The sequence below is a fragment of the Phyllobates terribilis genome, unplaced genomic scaffold, assembly GCF_046119375.1.
Source record: "Phyllobates terribilis strain yellow unplaced genomic scaffold, ASM4611937v1 Scaffold_2__4_contigs__length_985480577, whole genome shotgun sequence".
Classification (NCBI taxonomy): Eukaryota; Metazoa; Chordata; class Amphibia; order Anura; family Dendrobatidae; genus Phyllobates; species Phyllobates terribilis.
The window spans coordinates 433,509,437-433,522,248 of NW_027362762.1; the positions used below are offsets into that span (position 1 = coordinate 433,509,437).

At 47.1% G+C, this 12,812-nt stretch overlaps 1 protein-coding gene across 1 annotated transcript in view; it reads left to right on the top strand.

Annotated features, from left to right (window-relative positions):
* The window catches only part of DOC2B (double C2 domain beta), a 1,368,938-nt gene that overhangs the window by 673,218 nt on the left and 682,908 nt on the right, over positions 1-12,812 (top strand). The window contains exon 3 of the mRNA XM_073665359.1: positions 11,155-11,229. Coding sequence (XP_073521460.1) covers positions 11,155-11,229 — 75 coding nt within the window. The remainder of the gene's footprint in view (positions 1-11,154; positions 11,230-12,812) is intronic.

Below are 12,812 nucleotides of genomic sequence, written 5' to 3' on the forward strand. Positions count from 1 at the left end.
GGGGGGGAGCGACCCAACCCACCTGGAATTGACGATGCCAACGTCACGTAAAACACAGCAAGGGGACTCCAAAAAGAGTCTCCATTTTTTCCAAAAATTGTGGCACAGACTCCACTTAAGTGGCATCAATTGCCCCAGAGTTGCTTAAAACGGTTGATGAGGTGATTTTACCAAATCCTCAAGCTTTTAGTCTCCCCAGAATGACACAGGGGCAGAAAAGTCCTTGCGGATCCATGATTTGTTCATCTTTATGAACGGGAGTCTGTCTACATTCTCAGTGGACAGCCGTGTGCGCTTATCTGTCAGCACACCACCAGCAGCGCTGAACACATGTTCAGAGAGAACGCTGGCTGCAGGGCATGACAAGATCTCCAAGGCGTGAGTGGCGAGCTCCGGCCATTTTTCCAGATTGGAAGCCCAAAATGAGCAAGGGTCCAGTGACACAGTCATAGCTTCGATGTTCACTTGGAGATACTCCTGTACCATCCTCTCTAGGCGCTGACTATGTGTCAGACTTCTTGTCTCCTGTGGCCTTGCAAAGGATGGTCTAAAAAAGTAGTGAAATGATTCCACAAAATTGCTGTTACCAGCAGATACTGTGTTACTGTTATGGTTTGATTGATGAAGACTCGACAGTCCCACGGTTTGCAAGTTAGAACTGTGAGATTCACTACGTGCACCACTGGTGTTTTGTGGAAAAGCACATGTAAGATTCTGCAACAGCCTCTGCTGATACTCCGGCATGCGTGAATCCCTTTCTATGGCAGGAATTATTTCGGCAAATTTACTTTTGTACCGGGGATCTAAGAGTGTGGCAACCCAGTAGTCGGGATTACTTCGAATTCTGACAATCCGAGGGTCATGTTGCAGGTAGTGCAGCAAGAAGGCACTCATGTGTCTTGCGCAACCAGGAGGACCAAGTCCTTGTTGTGTTGGTAGCGAGGTAAGAATCATGCTTCCTTCCTCTGCCCTCTCCCCCCAACCTCGCACAACAGAAATGTGATCAAGGTCTCCCTCATCTGATGAGTGTTACATGCCCATCGCCAGTTCGTCCTCCACTTCTTCCTCGGCTCCTGCACCTTCCTGGTTAATCCCTCTCCCCCACCCTCCCATGCCTGCCGCCTTGGTGCTGCCGACCGTCTGGACCTTGGAGATGTTATCCCTTCCGCATACGACTCCTCCTCTACTTCCTCCACCTCCTCTGGTCCCACCACCTGACTCTGAATTCTGTTTAACGTGTGCTCCAGCATGTAAATCACCAGAATAGTCATGCTGATAATGGCATCGTCGTCAGCACTAAACATCTTTGTCGCCATTTCAAAACTGTGCAGAAGGGTGTGTGGCGCCCCTGAGGATTCAGTCGCCACAGAGGTACTGCATCTCACCCAGAGGTGTGGTATCTCACCCTCAGGTAAGGAAGGAGTATGGCTCGGGACCCTAACACCTGCATCCAACACATACCCGCAGTGGGGGTAGGGCGAGATTGCTCCTAAGGGAGAGCACAGTCCCAGGTCCCTAGCTGGTGGGAGGGTCCTATGTAGTGGGTGTGGGTGGAGAAAGCAGCTTAGGGGAGAACATGACAGGGAGAGTATAAATAGGAAGCCATCTTAGAAAGAGCAAGCCAGTCAGAGGAGAAGTGACAGGAGCAGAGGCTCTGCATGAGCTCTGCTCCAGAGGCGGGCCTAGCCTGGGAGGCCCAGGACTGAAGGAGAGAAGAGAGGAGTGGGAGCAGGAAGGCTCCAGTAACCGAAGGGACCCTAGGGGTACAGGCCGTGCAGAAGGCCACCCGTATGCTCGCTGCTACCAGGAGGTAGAGGGGCAGGCCAGATAAGGGGAACCGGTCCCTCAACTAGCGGAGAAACAGCAAGGCTCAACTAGAAACCGGAGGCTGCAGAATTTCATGTACTGCAGGCCAAAGTCCACACCAGTCTCACTAAGAAGGTAGCCACATAGGACCCAGGGGACGGAACACACGTCGCCCGCCAAGGCCCGAGGATACCGGATAGAAGTGTCACTGGGTGTGAGGTGCAGGGAGAAGGCCAGAGAAAGGACACACAGAAGGGGGTCCTACTAAGTACTCCGGAGCTATCTGGGGGTGGACTGAGCCCCTCACTGAGTACGCACAGCATGACGGGGAGAGATTGCTCTGGTACCTGTAATCTGGGCTGCAACAACTGTGAGTAAAGATCTTGGGACTGCATCACACGGACTCTGTGTTCATTACTGACTCCCTGCACTACAACCACCATCATCCACCCACACTGCCCTGAAGCTACACTCTTCCTGTGAGGAGTAATAATACCATTGCTGCAAAACCACCAGCTTCAGAGGACTGCTCCACAGCGGCGGCCCCATTGGCCGCACTCCACAGGTGGCGTAGTCTGACATTATAAAACCCATATATACAAATACCCTTGGATTGACCGCCCTGGGCCACAGTGACTACAACCCCCAGCGTCTACCGGCCCCACCTCTGGATCACGTTGGCCCAGGCTATACGTCAGAACGTATTGCACCAGGGCTTGTCGGTGCTGCCACAGTCGCTGCAACATGTGCAGAGTTGAATTCCACCATGTCGGCACATCGCATTTCAGCCAGTGAACTGGCATACCCAACGACTTCTGTAGAGATGTAAGTCGCTGAGCTGCGGGATGCGAACGGCGGAAGTGAGCACACAGCGACCATGCCCTCTGCAGAAGGCCATCTAGTCCGGGATAGTGGGCTAAAAATTGCTGGACAACCAGGTTCAACACGTGAGCCATACATGGCACGTGTGTGACATTGCCCCGGCGAAGGGCCGCACCCAGGTTTGCAGCATTGTCGCACATGGCCTTCCCTGGTTGCAGGTCCTGTGGAGACAACCATTCATGAAACTGGGTCTCCAGAGCTGACCACAACTTCTCAGCTGTGGGACTCACATTTCCCAGACATTTCAAAGTAAACACCGCCTGATGCCGTTGAGCCCTGCTGCCAGCATAGTAAGGAGGTGTGCAGGATTCCTTCTGCACAGTTAGAAAGCTTGTGGCATAACCAGACAGGCTTTGGGTGCAGGTGGAGGACCGAGAGGAGGTTGAGGAGGCAGAAGCAGTGGAGGAACTTCTAGATAAAGAGGATTGACGTACAACTCGTGGGGACGGCAAGACTTGGACAGCAGCCCCTTGTTATGCTGTCACCATAGTTACCCAGTGCCCAGTCAGCAATATGTAACGCTCCTGTCCATGCCTACTCGCCCAAGTGTCTGTGGTGAAATGCACCCTGTCACACACAGAGTTTCTCAAAGAAGCGGTGATGTTGTGTGCGACATGCTGGTGGAGCGCAGGCACACCTTTCTTTGAGAAGTAGTGCCGACTGGGCATCTGGTACTGGGGCACTGCGACGGACATAATGTCTCGAAAATCCTCTGTGTCCACAAGGCGGAAAGGCAGCATTTCTGTAGCCAACAGCTTGCAGATGGTGAAATTCAACCTCCTAGCTTTGTCATGGCTAGGAGGAAATGGTCTTTTACTTGTCCACATCTGAGGGACCGAGGGCTGGCTGTTGTGCTTAGATGGGGTTGAGTAGGGTGTCCCCGGCCAACTTGCCGGTCTGTGAGGAAGATGCAGGCGGAAAAGTTAGGTTGCCTTGATCCAAAGGTGGTGCTCTCGATGTCGGAGAGCGCTCAACACCAGCTGGTGTTTCCACTTCCAAATGAAATGATGACCTGCCAATCACGCTGGCTGTTGCGGGTAAAGAGGTGGCAGGTCGGCGTCCAAAAACATGTGTGACTGCTGTCTCCCCAGTCACAGAGGATGAAGAGGCCGCGAATGCACAAGATGGGGCAGACGGTGTTGGCCCAGCCCACTAATCTGCATTGTAGCACAGTAAGCTTCCCACTGCAACTTATGCTTCATATCCATGTGACGGTTCATGCATGAAGTACTCAAACTATGGATTTTTTGGCCTCTACTTAGCTTTTGGTGACAAATGTTACAGATAACACGAGTTGGGTCATCCTTATCGATCTGAAAAAATGCCCAGGCTATGCAAGGCTTAGAGCCCATGCGACCTGAAGAGCCACTACAACTTGTGGTCAGAGGCAGAGTTGTGGTTGAGGATGCAGTCGTTGACGTGCTTCCAGTACTCCGTCTCTTTCCAGGAAGGCGCAACCTAACCTCGTCATCAATAACATCTGTGACTCCCAGCTGCGCTTGGTATCACAGATCGTAGAGGAGTGCATTGATGGAATCCTCCACAAGAGGCCCCCATAAACATTCACACATCTCCACCTTTCACCTCAGACCAGCAGAGGGAGCCCGTTAGGGATATAAATAGGGAAGGTGGAGCTAGGCAGTTCAGTTCCTCTGAAGAGTTCCTGCAGTAGAGAAGCCTAAGAGAGGTCAGTCTGCAGTGGAGCTCAGTCTAGTCTAGAGAACGCAGTTAATAGTTCAGCAGTGGAGCACGAGGCTCCTGTTAGCTAGATTCAGGGAGCCCAGTTAGAGCTTAAGGTGTGCCGGCGCCATAAGATCACTGAAGCGCGGCAAGCTGCCGTTAGTGTGTATAGCCTAGTGAGGGCCCGAGTAGACCGAAGGCGAGTGGAGAGTTAGTACATAGGGGGCAGAGGAGCTTAACCAGCTCACCCTGAAGCATTTACCGGACACCAGATCCGAGCTTACCGTGATCTCTATGACCCAGTAAGGCATAACCGGAATCCCTGGAGAAATACAAGTCACAGGATCGCTAAGGTGCTGATACGCGTCAGAGCCAGGAGACGCTTAGGCCCCGCATACTGTGAGCGTGAACTCCAAGACAAGGCCCTACCACAAGGTCAGCCAGCGCAGGACAGAGACAAAGTTAGGCCTAGCTCCAGGCAGGTCAGAAACTTACTACGCAGAGGCAAGAAACAGGAGGCCCTACACCCGCTCTTTGGGGAGGATCCTGATATGCACCCTTCACCCTACAGTGCTCTGGGATGTGCCTGAATTTCCACCAGTAAAAGGTACTGAAGTGACTACCGTGTCCGTTCCCGTTCTTGCTCTGACCCAGCTGGGTCTCGCCTGTCCTGCATTCCCCCTGCATACGTTTTTCTGAGGCCTAGCTCCACCTGTGGGGAGCTATACCATTGAGCTGCCTTATCACCGGACTCAGTGGACTACTGCAGCGCTGGTGCTTCTCACCAGATACCACAGGTGGCGTCACAAACTCTTATAAAATTAACAATTATCCACCCTTTTAAAGAGTGACTCCAGGGTACGGGCCCGGGAGCCGACCACCGCGACATCCCAAAGGCCAGGCAAAGGCCCGGGTACCGAGTCATCCCCATCCCCTGGGCTAGTCACATCCTCCTCCACCTCCTCTGCTGACCTCATCGACTGGCTGACTGTGGGTTGACAGTAAGTGGGATCTCCAACCTCATCATCATCACCCTGTGTGTTATCACACCCGTCGTCCTCAGAGCCAACCTCTTCCTGCCCTGACCGAAAAGTCAAGTTGTCGCTCCAATCAGGTATTTGAGTCTCATCATAGTCTTCATCATTGTCTCCACCAACAGGAGTTACAGTTTGGGAACGAGAGTCTTCATTATGCTCAGAACCTTCTTCATCTGGTCCTGGATCCGACTCATAAAGATTCTGGGCATCAGTGCAGATCATTTCCTCATCTGGATTAACAGAAGCTCTGGAGCAGACCTCCGTTTCCCAGGCTATAGTATGAGTAAACAGCTGTGCAGACTCAACCATCTGTGTTAGACGAGCAGCTGGAGACTTGGGAGATGTGAGGAAGCAAGTGCGATTAGGGTGACACCTCTGAAGACTGGAGTATTTGTGATGTTGAAGTTGAGGTGGAGGAGAGCCCACTTGAAGGAGCACTTGATATCCGTTGAAGCACCTGCTGTTTTTGTGCCTCATCTGGAATTTGTAGCGATTGGCGTGTCCGTAAGAAAGGAATCGTATCACATTGTCCACGAAAAGAAGTAGACATCTTAGTTTGGCTGGAAGATGGTCTTTCTTCTGCAGATGTTACTCCCCCCCACCGCGGGGGGGCTCGACCCACCAGCGGACAGGCACCAGTATTGGGAGAGTGGGGCTGGCCGTCAGGGTCCACCGCGGCTCTGGCACAAACCTGGCGACATGGAGGTCGCACGGGCAGGAACGGACAGGAACGGACTGGCCGTGTCGGCTTCGCGCTCCTGCGTAGTCCCTCTGCCCGCTCGCGCCCGTAACCTCAAAGGGATGCGCAAGCGGCTTTTCTTCCCAGGGCTGTTCCCCGCCCAGCAGGAACGTGGGGGAGCTCAGGTCAGCCTTCCATTGTACTCCCTTACCTCCCTCGCCCTCTTTCCTTCTTCCGTTCTCCATCTAACCCCTCGGCTCTGTGGTGTCCGCTCTCCCTCCAGCTCTCTCCTTCTCACAGGTGGACTACCGCGTGTATTCACACTGTGGCGAATCTTTTGGGCCCAGGCATAAGAAGTTGTTGAGGTAATGGATAATATGTGCCCCCTTAGAAACCTCCATTACAACCCATTCGAGGAAGCAACTAAACGCCTCAAATAGTGAGCAGGATCTGGAGCACCCCATGGGCAAACAGCGATCTATATAGTATGCTCCTTCCCAGAAGCAGCCCAATAGGTGGACACTATTCGGAGGCACAGGTAGTAAGTAACCGGAACGCCGCATCAATGTCTGTTTTGGCCATTAGGGTGACCCTTCCCAACTTCTTGATCCGCCTGATTGCCTTGTCAAAGGATGTACAGTATATACTACTGTACTTGGTTCCGCGTCGATGTTGTCGTTTACGGACCTGCCCCTTGGATATGACAAATGGTGGATTAGTCCGAATGTATTGTTTTGGCACAACTCACAACGGGGATATCACTACGTCTTGTAAGGAAAGTGTTCTGAATGGAACCGCTATTCTACCTACAGATATTTCTTTTTTTAATTTTCTTGTCACGACGTCTGGGTGTTGGTAGGCTGATTTTAGATTTTTACTCCAGCCTTTCTTGATTTTAGAAGGGCGTGACATGCCTATATCTATATCTGTGTCTCCCCCTCCTTTTACTCCTCCACCTCTTTTCTTTTCGCATGACTATATGTACTTGTCACTTTTCCATGTGTTAGTTGTGTCTGTTGAGCAGTTTGTCAGCTTTTGGACACCTTTGAAGTGTTTTCTATGTGTTTTCTATGTGTTTCTATGTGTCTTTGTTTGCCTGCCATTGGTTTTAACGGTGTTCGACTAACAGTTCGGCGAACATATGGGTGTTCGACGAGCCGAACTGAACTCGAACACTACGGGGGTGGCTCAACACTAGTTATCAGCAGAGTCTTTAAAAAATTCCAGACTCTGGAAGACCTACAGGTTGTACTGGCAATGTCCCTCGTGTTGGTGTTACGGGGAACTGTTGCCCGCCTTCTGTGTGCGACCACCACACTGCTTCTTTCTGCCTGTTGGGGTACTCTGCCTCCCTCACCCTGTGTGCTGCTGGCCTCACTCTGCGTGTCCTCATGCCACATTGGGTCAGTTACTAGATCATCCACCACCTCCTCCTCTTCCACTTGCGCACCACGATCCTCCTCCTCACTTTGTGGCAATTGTGTCGCGTCATCGTCCACCTCTTGTGAAACATTGCCAGCGTCGACTTCCTGTGGCCGTGGCTGTTCAAATATTTGGGCATCACTACATGGGATCTCCTCTTCCACTACTTCAAGCGGAGCAGGCGAGGGGCACAAATATGAAAATGGACCAGTGAACAGCTCTTCAGAGTGTCCAACTGTGGGATCAGTTGCTGTCTGACGACACTCGGCATGGTGGGAGGAAGGAGCATCAGGGTGAGGAGGAGTATGCGGTCAAGACTCACAGCTACTAAAACTTGACCGTGTGGAAGACAGACCGGAGGTGGTGGTGCCCAGGTAACTGGAAGTATTATCTGCTATCCAATTAATAACCTGTTCACACTGATCAGTTCGCAATAGTGGTGTTGTAGTGTGCTTCCCTAGTAATTCGGTCAAGAAGTGGGAGCGAGAAGATGTAGCTGTTGGTTGTGGCACATTTTCACCTTAGCCACGGCCCCGTCCTCTACACGCACCATCACCAGAACGTCCAGTTCCACGTCCCTTGCCACGCGCCTTGCCCATTGTAAATGATGTAAAATAGCTTACACTCGCACTATCAATGGAAAAAGGGTAATAAAAAGGAGATTAGAACAGTGGAAAAGGAAAACCACAGTTCTATTTTTCTGGCCTACACCAGAAACTTTTAAACAGATATATTTGTGTCTGAACAGTCAGGGAGACACTATTACTGTTTTTTTTTATGTAAAAAAGGCCAAAAGCTGGATAATACGGAGATTTGAACCGTGGAACTGCAAAACCAAACTTCTAGTTATCTGGCCTACACCAGAATATTTTAAACAGATATATTTGTGTCTGAACAGTCAGGGAGACACTATTACTGTTCTTTTTTATGTAAAAAAAGTCAAAAGCTGCATAATACTGAGATTTGAACCGTGGAACTGCAAAACCAAACTTCTAGTTATCTGGCCTACACCAGAATATTTTAAACCGATATATTTGTGTCTGAACAGTCAGGGAGACACTATTACTGTTTTTTGTATGTAAAAAGGGCCAAAAGCTGCATAATACAGAGATTTGAACCGTGGAACTGCAAAACCAAACTTCTAGTTATCTGGCCTACACCAGAATATTTTAAACAGATATATTTGTGTCTGAACAGTCAGGGAGACTCTATAACTGTTTTTTATGTAAAAAAGGCCAAAAGCTGCATAATACAGAGATTTGAACCGTGAAACTGCAAAACCAAATTTCTAGCTATTTGGCCTACACCTGAATACTTTAAACGGATATATTTGTGTCTGAACAGTCAGGGAGACACTATTACTGTTTTTTTTTTATGTAAAAAAGGCCAAAAGCTGGATAATACAGAGATTTGAACCGTGGAACTGCAAAACCAACTTCTAGTTATCTGGCCTACACCAGAATATTTTTAACAGATATATTTGTGTCTGAACAGTCAGGGAGACACTATTACTGTTTTTTTAATGTAAAAAAGGCCAAAAGCTGCATAATACTGAGATTTGAACCATAGAACTGCAAAGCCAAACTTCTAGTTATCTGGCCTACACCAGAATATTTTAAACAGATATATTTGTGTCTGACCAGTCAGGGAGACACTATTACTGTTTTTTTTTATGTAAAAAAGGCCAAAAGCTGCATAATACAGAGATTTGAACCATAGAACTGCAAAACCAATCTTCTAGTTATCTGGCCTACACCAGAATATTTTAAACAGATATATTTGTGTCTGAACAGTCAGGGAGACAGTATTACTGTTTTTTTATGTAAAAAAGGCCAAAAGCTGCATAATACAGAGATTTGAACCATGGAACTGCAAAACCAAACTTCTAGTTATCTGGCCTACACCAGAATATTTTAAACAGATATATTTGTGTCTGAACAGTCAGGGAGACACTATTACTGTTTTTTTAATGTAAAAAGGCCAAAAGCTGCATAATACAGAGATTTGAACCGTGGAACTGCAAAACCAAACTTCTAGTTATCTGGCCTACACCAGAATATTTTAAACATATATATTGGTGTCTGAACAGTCACAGACACACTCAACTTTTTTTTTTGGGGGGGGGGAATACCAAAAGGTTAATAAGAGGCGTATTTGTACAGTCTGACTGAGGGAAAAAAAATACAGGATTTAGATGAAAATAAAAGGATTTTTCCTGGCCCCTGAGACTGGGGGATAAGTCTAGCAATTTGACCAGCAGGAGCACACAGGACTGTAATGCACTGTTTGTTGGTATAACCACTGCGTCTCCTATACAGCCTGCCTGCCTGCCTGATATCTGGGATGGATATTAGTCCTGAGAAGGACTGTTTGTTTGATTTGGCAGGCTTTAGAGACCCTACACTAACTATTTCGCAGTATAAATCTCTCCCCAGCTCTGCAGCACTGACCCTACACTGTCTGATCCGGACCGACTGTGTCCAAAATGGCGGCGCCCGGTTTTAAATACTCGAGGTGATGCTGTGCGGCCAGCCAATCACTGTAATGCCCACAAAAAACATGGCTGCGGCATTACAGTGACTGGCTGGCAATCCCTGCATAGTTCATTGGCTATGTAAAGAGCGCCAAATGTGCAGGGCAGAGACCCGAGCACCCGCCCGAGTAACCCGGAAATGCTCGGTGCTCGCCGAGATGCTCGGGCGAGTACTGAGCAGTGTCGAGAATGCTTGCTCAACACTAGTTGTTAATGTACCTAGAATCAAGTCAAGAGGGGTCCAGCTACCCACTAGTCAATTTCTCTCATACAGGTCTCTTTCTGTCATTGCTCAAGTAGTGTACAGATGAAGGCTGAGATGGACCAGGATTATGGTGTGGGATGGCATAATGAACTGTACCTGGACAGCTCCAGTCTTAATACCACTTACACTAACAGCTTGGTGTTCCATTAAATTGGTCATGCATGGGACATCCAAGGTCTAATAGTGGCTAGAATTCATGGCCTAGCGTAAAGATGCTTGGCAGTGGTAAGAAGAAGTTCAGAGGAATGTTTGGGGGACATTGAGCAGCAAAGGTTAGCAGTGAGGTCAGTATTGTTTTTTTTTTTTTCCTACATTTTATGTTTATTATATTCTGGGGTCTCTCTAAACCCCAGAGCATAATAAAGGACATTCAATTTGTAGAAAATAAATTAGCTGCAAATCGAATTTTCTGGTAAAATCTGATAGATTTTACGAATTAGAATCTTTTCATATTTTCATATCCACTCATCTCTAGCCTTTTCAAAGAAATGGTCTTTTAGAAAGATTTTACTGTATGCCAAACAGCACCTGAAAAGTACTTCAACATGGTTTCAGGTGTCAGGAGGGTCTGATACGAGGTACATAGAGGTATAAGTAACTGTGTATACCATTTTAATTATATCAATGGCAAAACTGGGGTAATTGTTTTATGTAGAATTTCACAAAGTACGTTTTACCTTTGCCTTTGCCTCCATACAGCATTATATACTGTATGTGGGTTATGAAGCTTTATTTCTTAAAATGTAGTGATTTATTTAAATTAGATACCATGGTGTATGATTTGTAGCTTAACAATAATTAAGTCACTATGTAAATTGCTTTTCTAACCTTGATATCTATTGTTTTAAAGGGCTTGAAGCCTATGGACCACAATGGACTGGCTGATCCATATGTTAAATTACATTTACTTCCAGGAGCTAGTAAGGTAAGAGTAATTTAGCTTTCTGTGTTTACTGGTCTTGCAAATTGTTATTGTTCTTTTCACACATTTAATTTTCATTAATACCTTCATTGCTGTTTTTAAAGAATCCTTTAAATCCACCTATTATCAAATATGATAAAAGCATATTTCTAGCTTAACCGCTTCCCGACCGCCCACTGTACATAAACGTCGGCGCTTGCTGGGCTCTGTGCAGCGCCGACGTTTATAAACGGTCAGTGGTCCCGCAGCCCTCAGAACCCCCAGGGTCCTGCAAGCTCTGCGGGTGCGGTGCAGAGCGAAAGCTCTGACAGGGGACATCATCTGGACCTGATTGGATCAGGTCCCAATGATGTTAACCCTTTGCTATCTTCTATATGCCGCGATCTATAGTGATCGCGGCATTTAGAAGATAGTGAGAGGAGAGGGGGGGTCGTACACTTACCTCTCCGATGGCCCCCTGATGTCTGACAGGACCTACTGTTGTCATGGCAGCCGGAGGTCACAGCTGCAGCTGAAGTCTAGCAGGAGACACTGACAATGTAAAACTGTCAGCAGAGCTCTCATGCAATGCAATACATGTCTATTGCATTGCATGAGAACAGTGATTAGAAAAATAAAAATTAATGTCCCTTACAGGGACTAAGTAAAAATGTAAAGAAAAAGTCTAAAAAATGTTTTCAAACTGTTAAAAAATTCACAAAATAAATAAAAATAAATAAATAAAATATTAAACCAATAAATCCGTATATTTATGCCGCGTCCGAAAAAACCCGATCTATAAAACTGTCACATTAATTAACTCCTTCTGTGCACACCGTAAAAAAAAAAAAAAAGGCGGAGCAAAAAACTATGCTTTTTCATCATATCGCCAAACAAAAAGTGGAATAAAATGCGATCAAAAAGCAAAATGGAAATAAAAATGGTACCGCTGAAAACGTCATCTTGTTCCGCAAAAAAAAAGCCGCCATACAGCTCCATCAGCTGAAAACTAAAAAAGTTATAGCTCTCAGAATAAAGCGATGTAAAAAATATTTTTTTCTGTAAAATTGTTTTGTGTAAAAGCGCCAAAACATGAAAAAAAAATATACGGAAAGTGTAGTATCGCTGTAAACGTACTGACCCGAAAAATAATGCTGCCTTACCACACGGAGAACGGCATAAAAAAAAACCTCAGAAAACAATTCCTGAATTGTTGTTTTTTGTTCATTTTACCTCCCAAACAACGGAATAGAAAGCGATCAAAAAATGTCACGTACCCAAAAATGGTACCAATAAAAACGTCAACTCGTCCCGCAAAAAACAAGCCCTCTCATAACTCTGTCGGCCGAAATATGGAAAAATTATAGCTCTCAAAATATGGCGATGCAAAAACTAGATTTTGCAAACAAAAAGCGTCTTTTAGTGTGTGACAGCTGTCAATCATAAAAACCCGATATAAATCTGGTATCGCTGTAATCGCACCGATCCGAAGAATAAAGTAATCTCATCACTTATACCGCACGAGGAACGGCTTAAAAAATAAATAAAATAAATAAAACCAATTCTTCACCTGCTACTGATTTGTTTATTATGTCTCCCAAAGATCG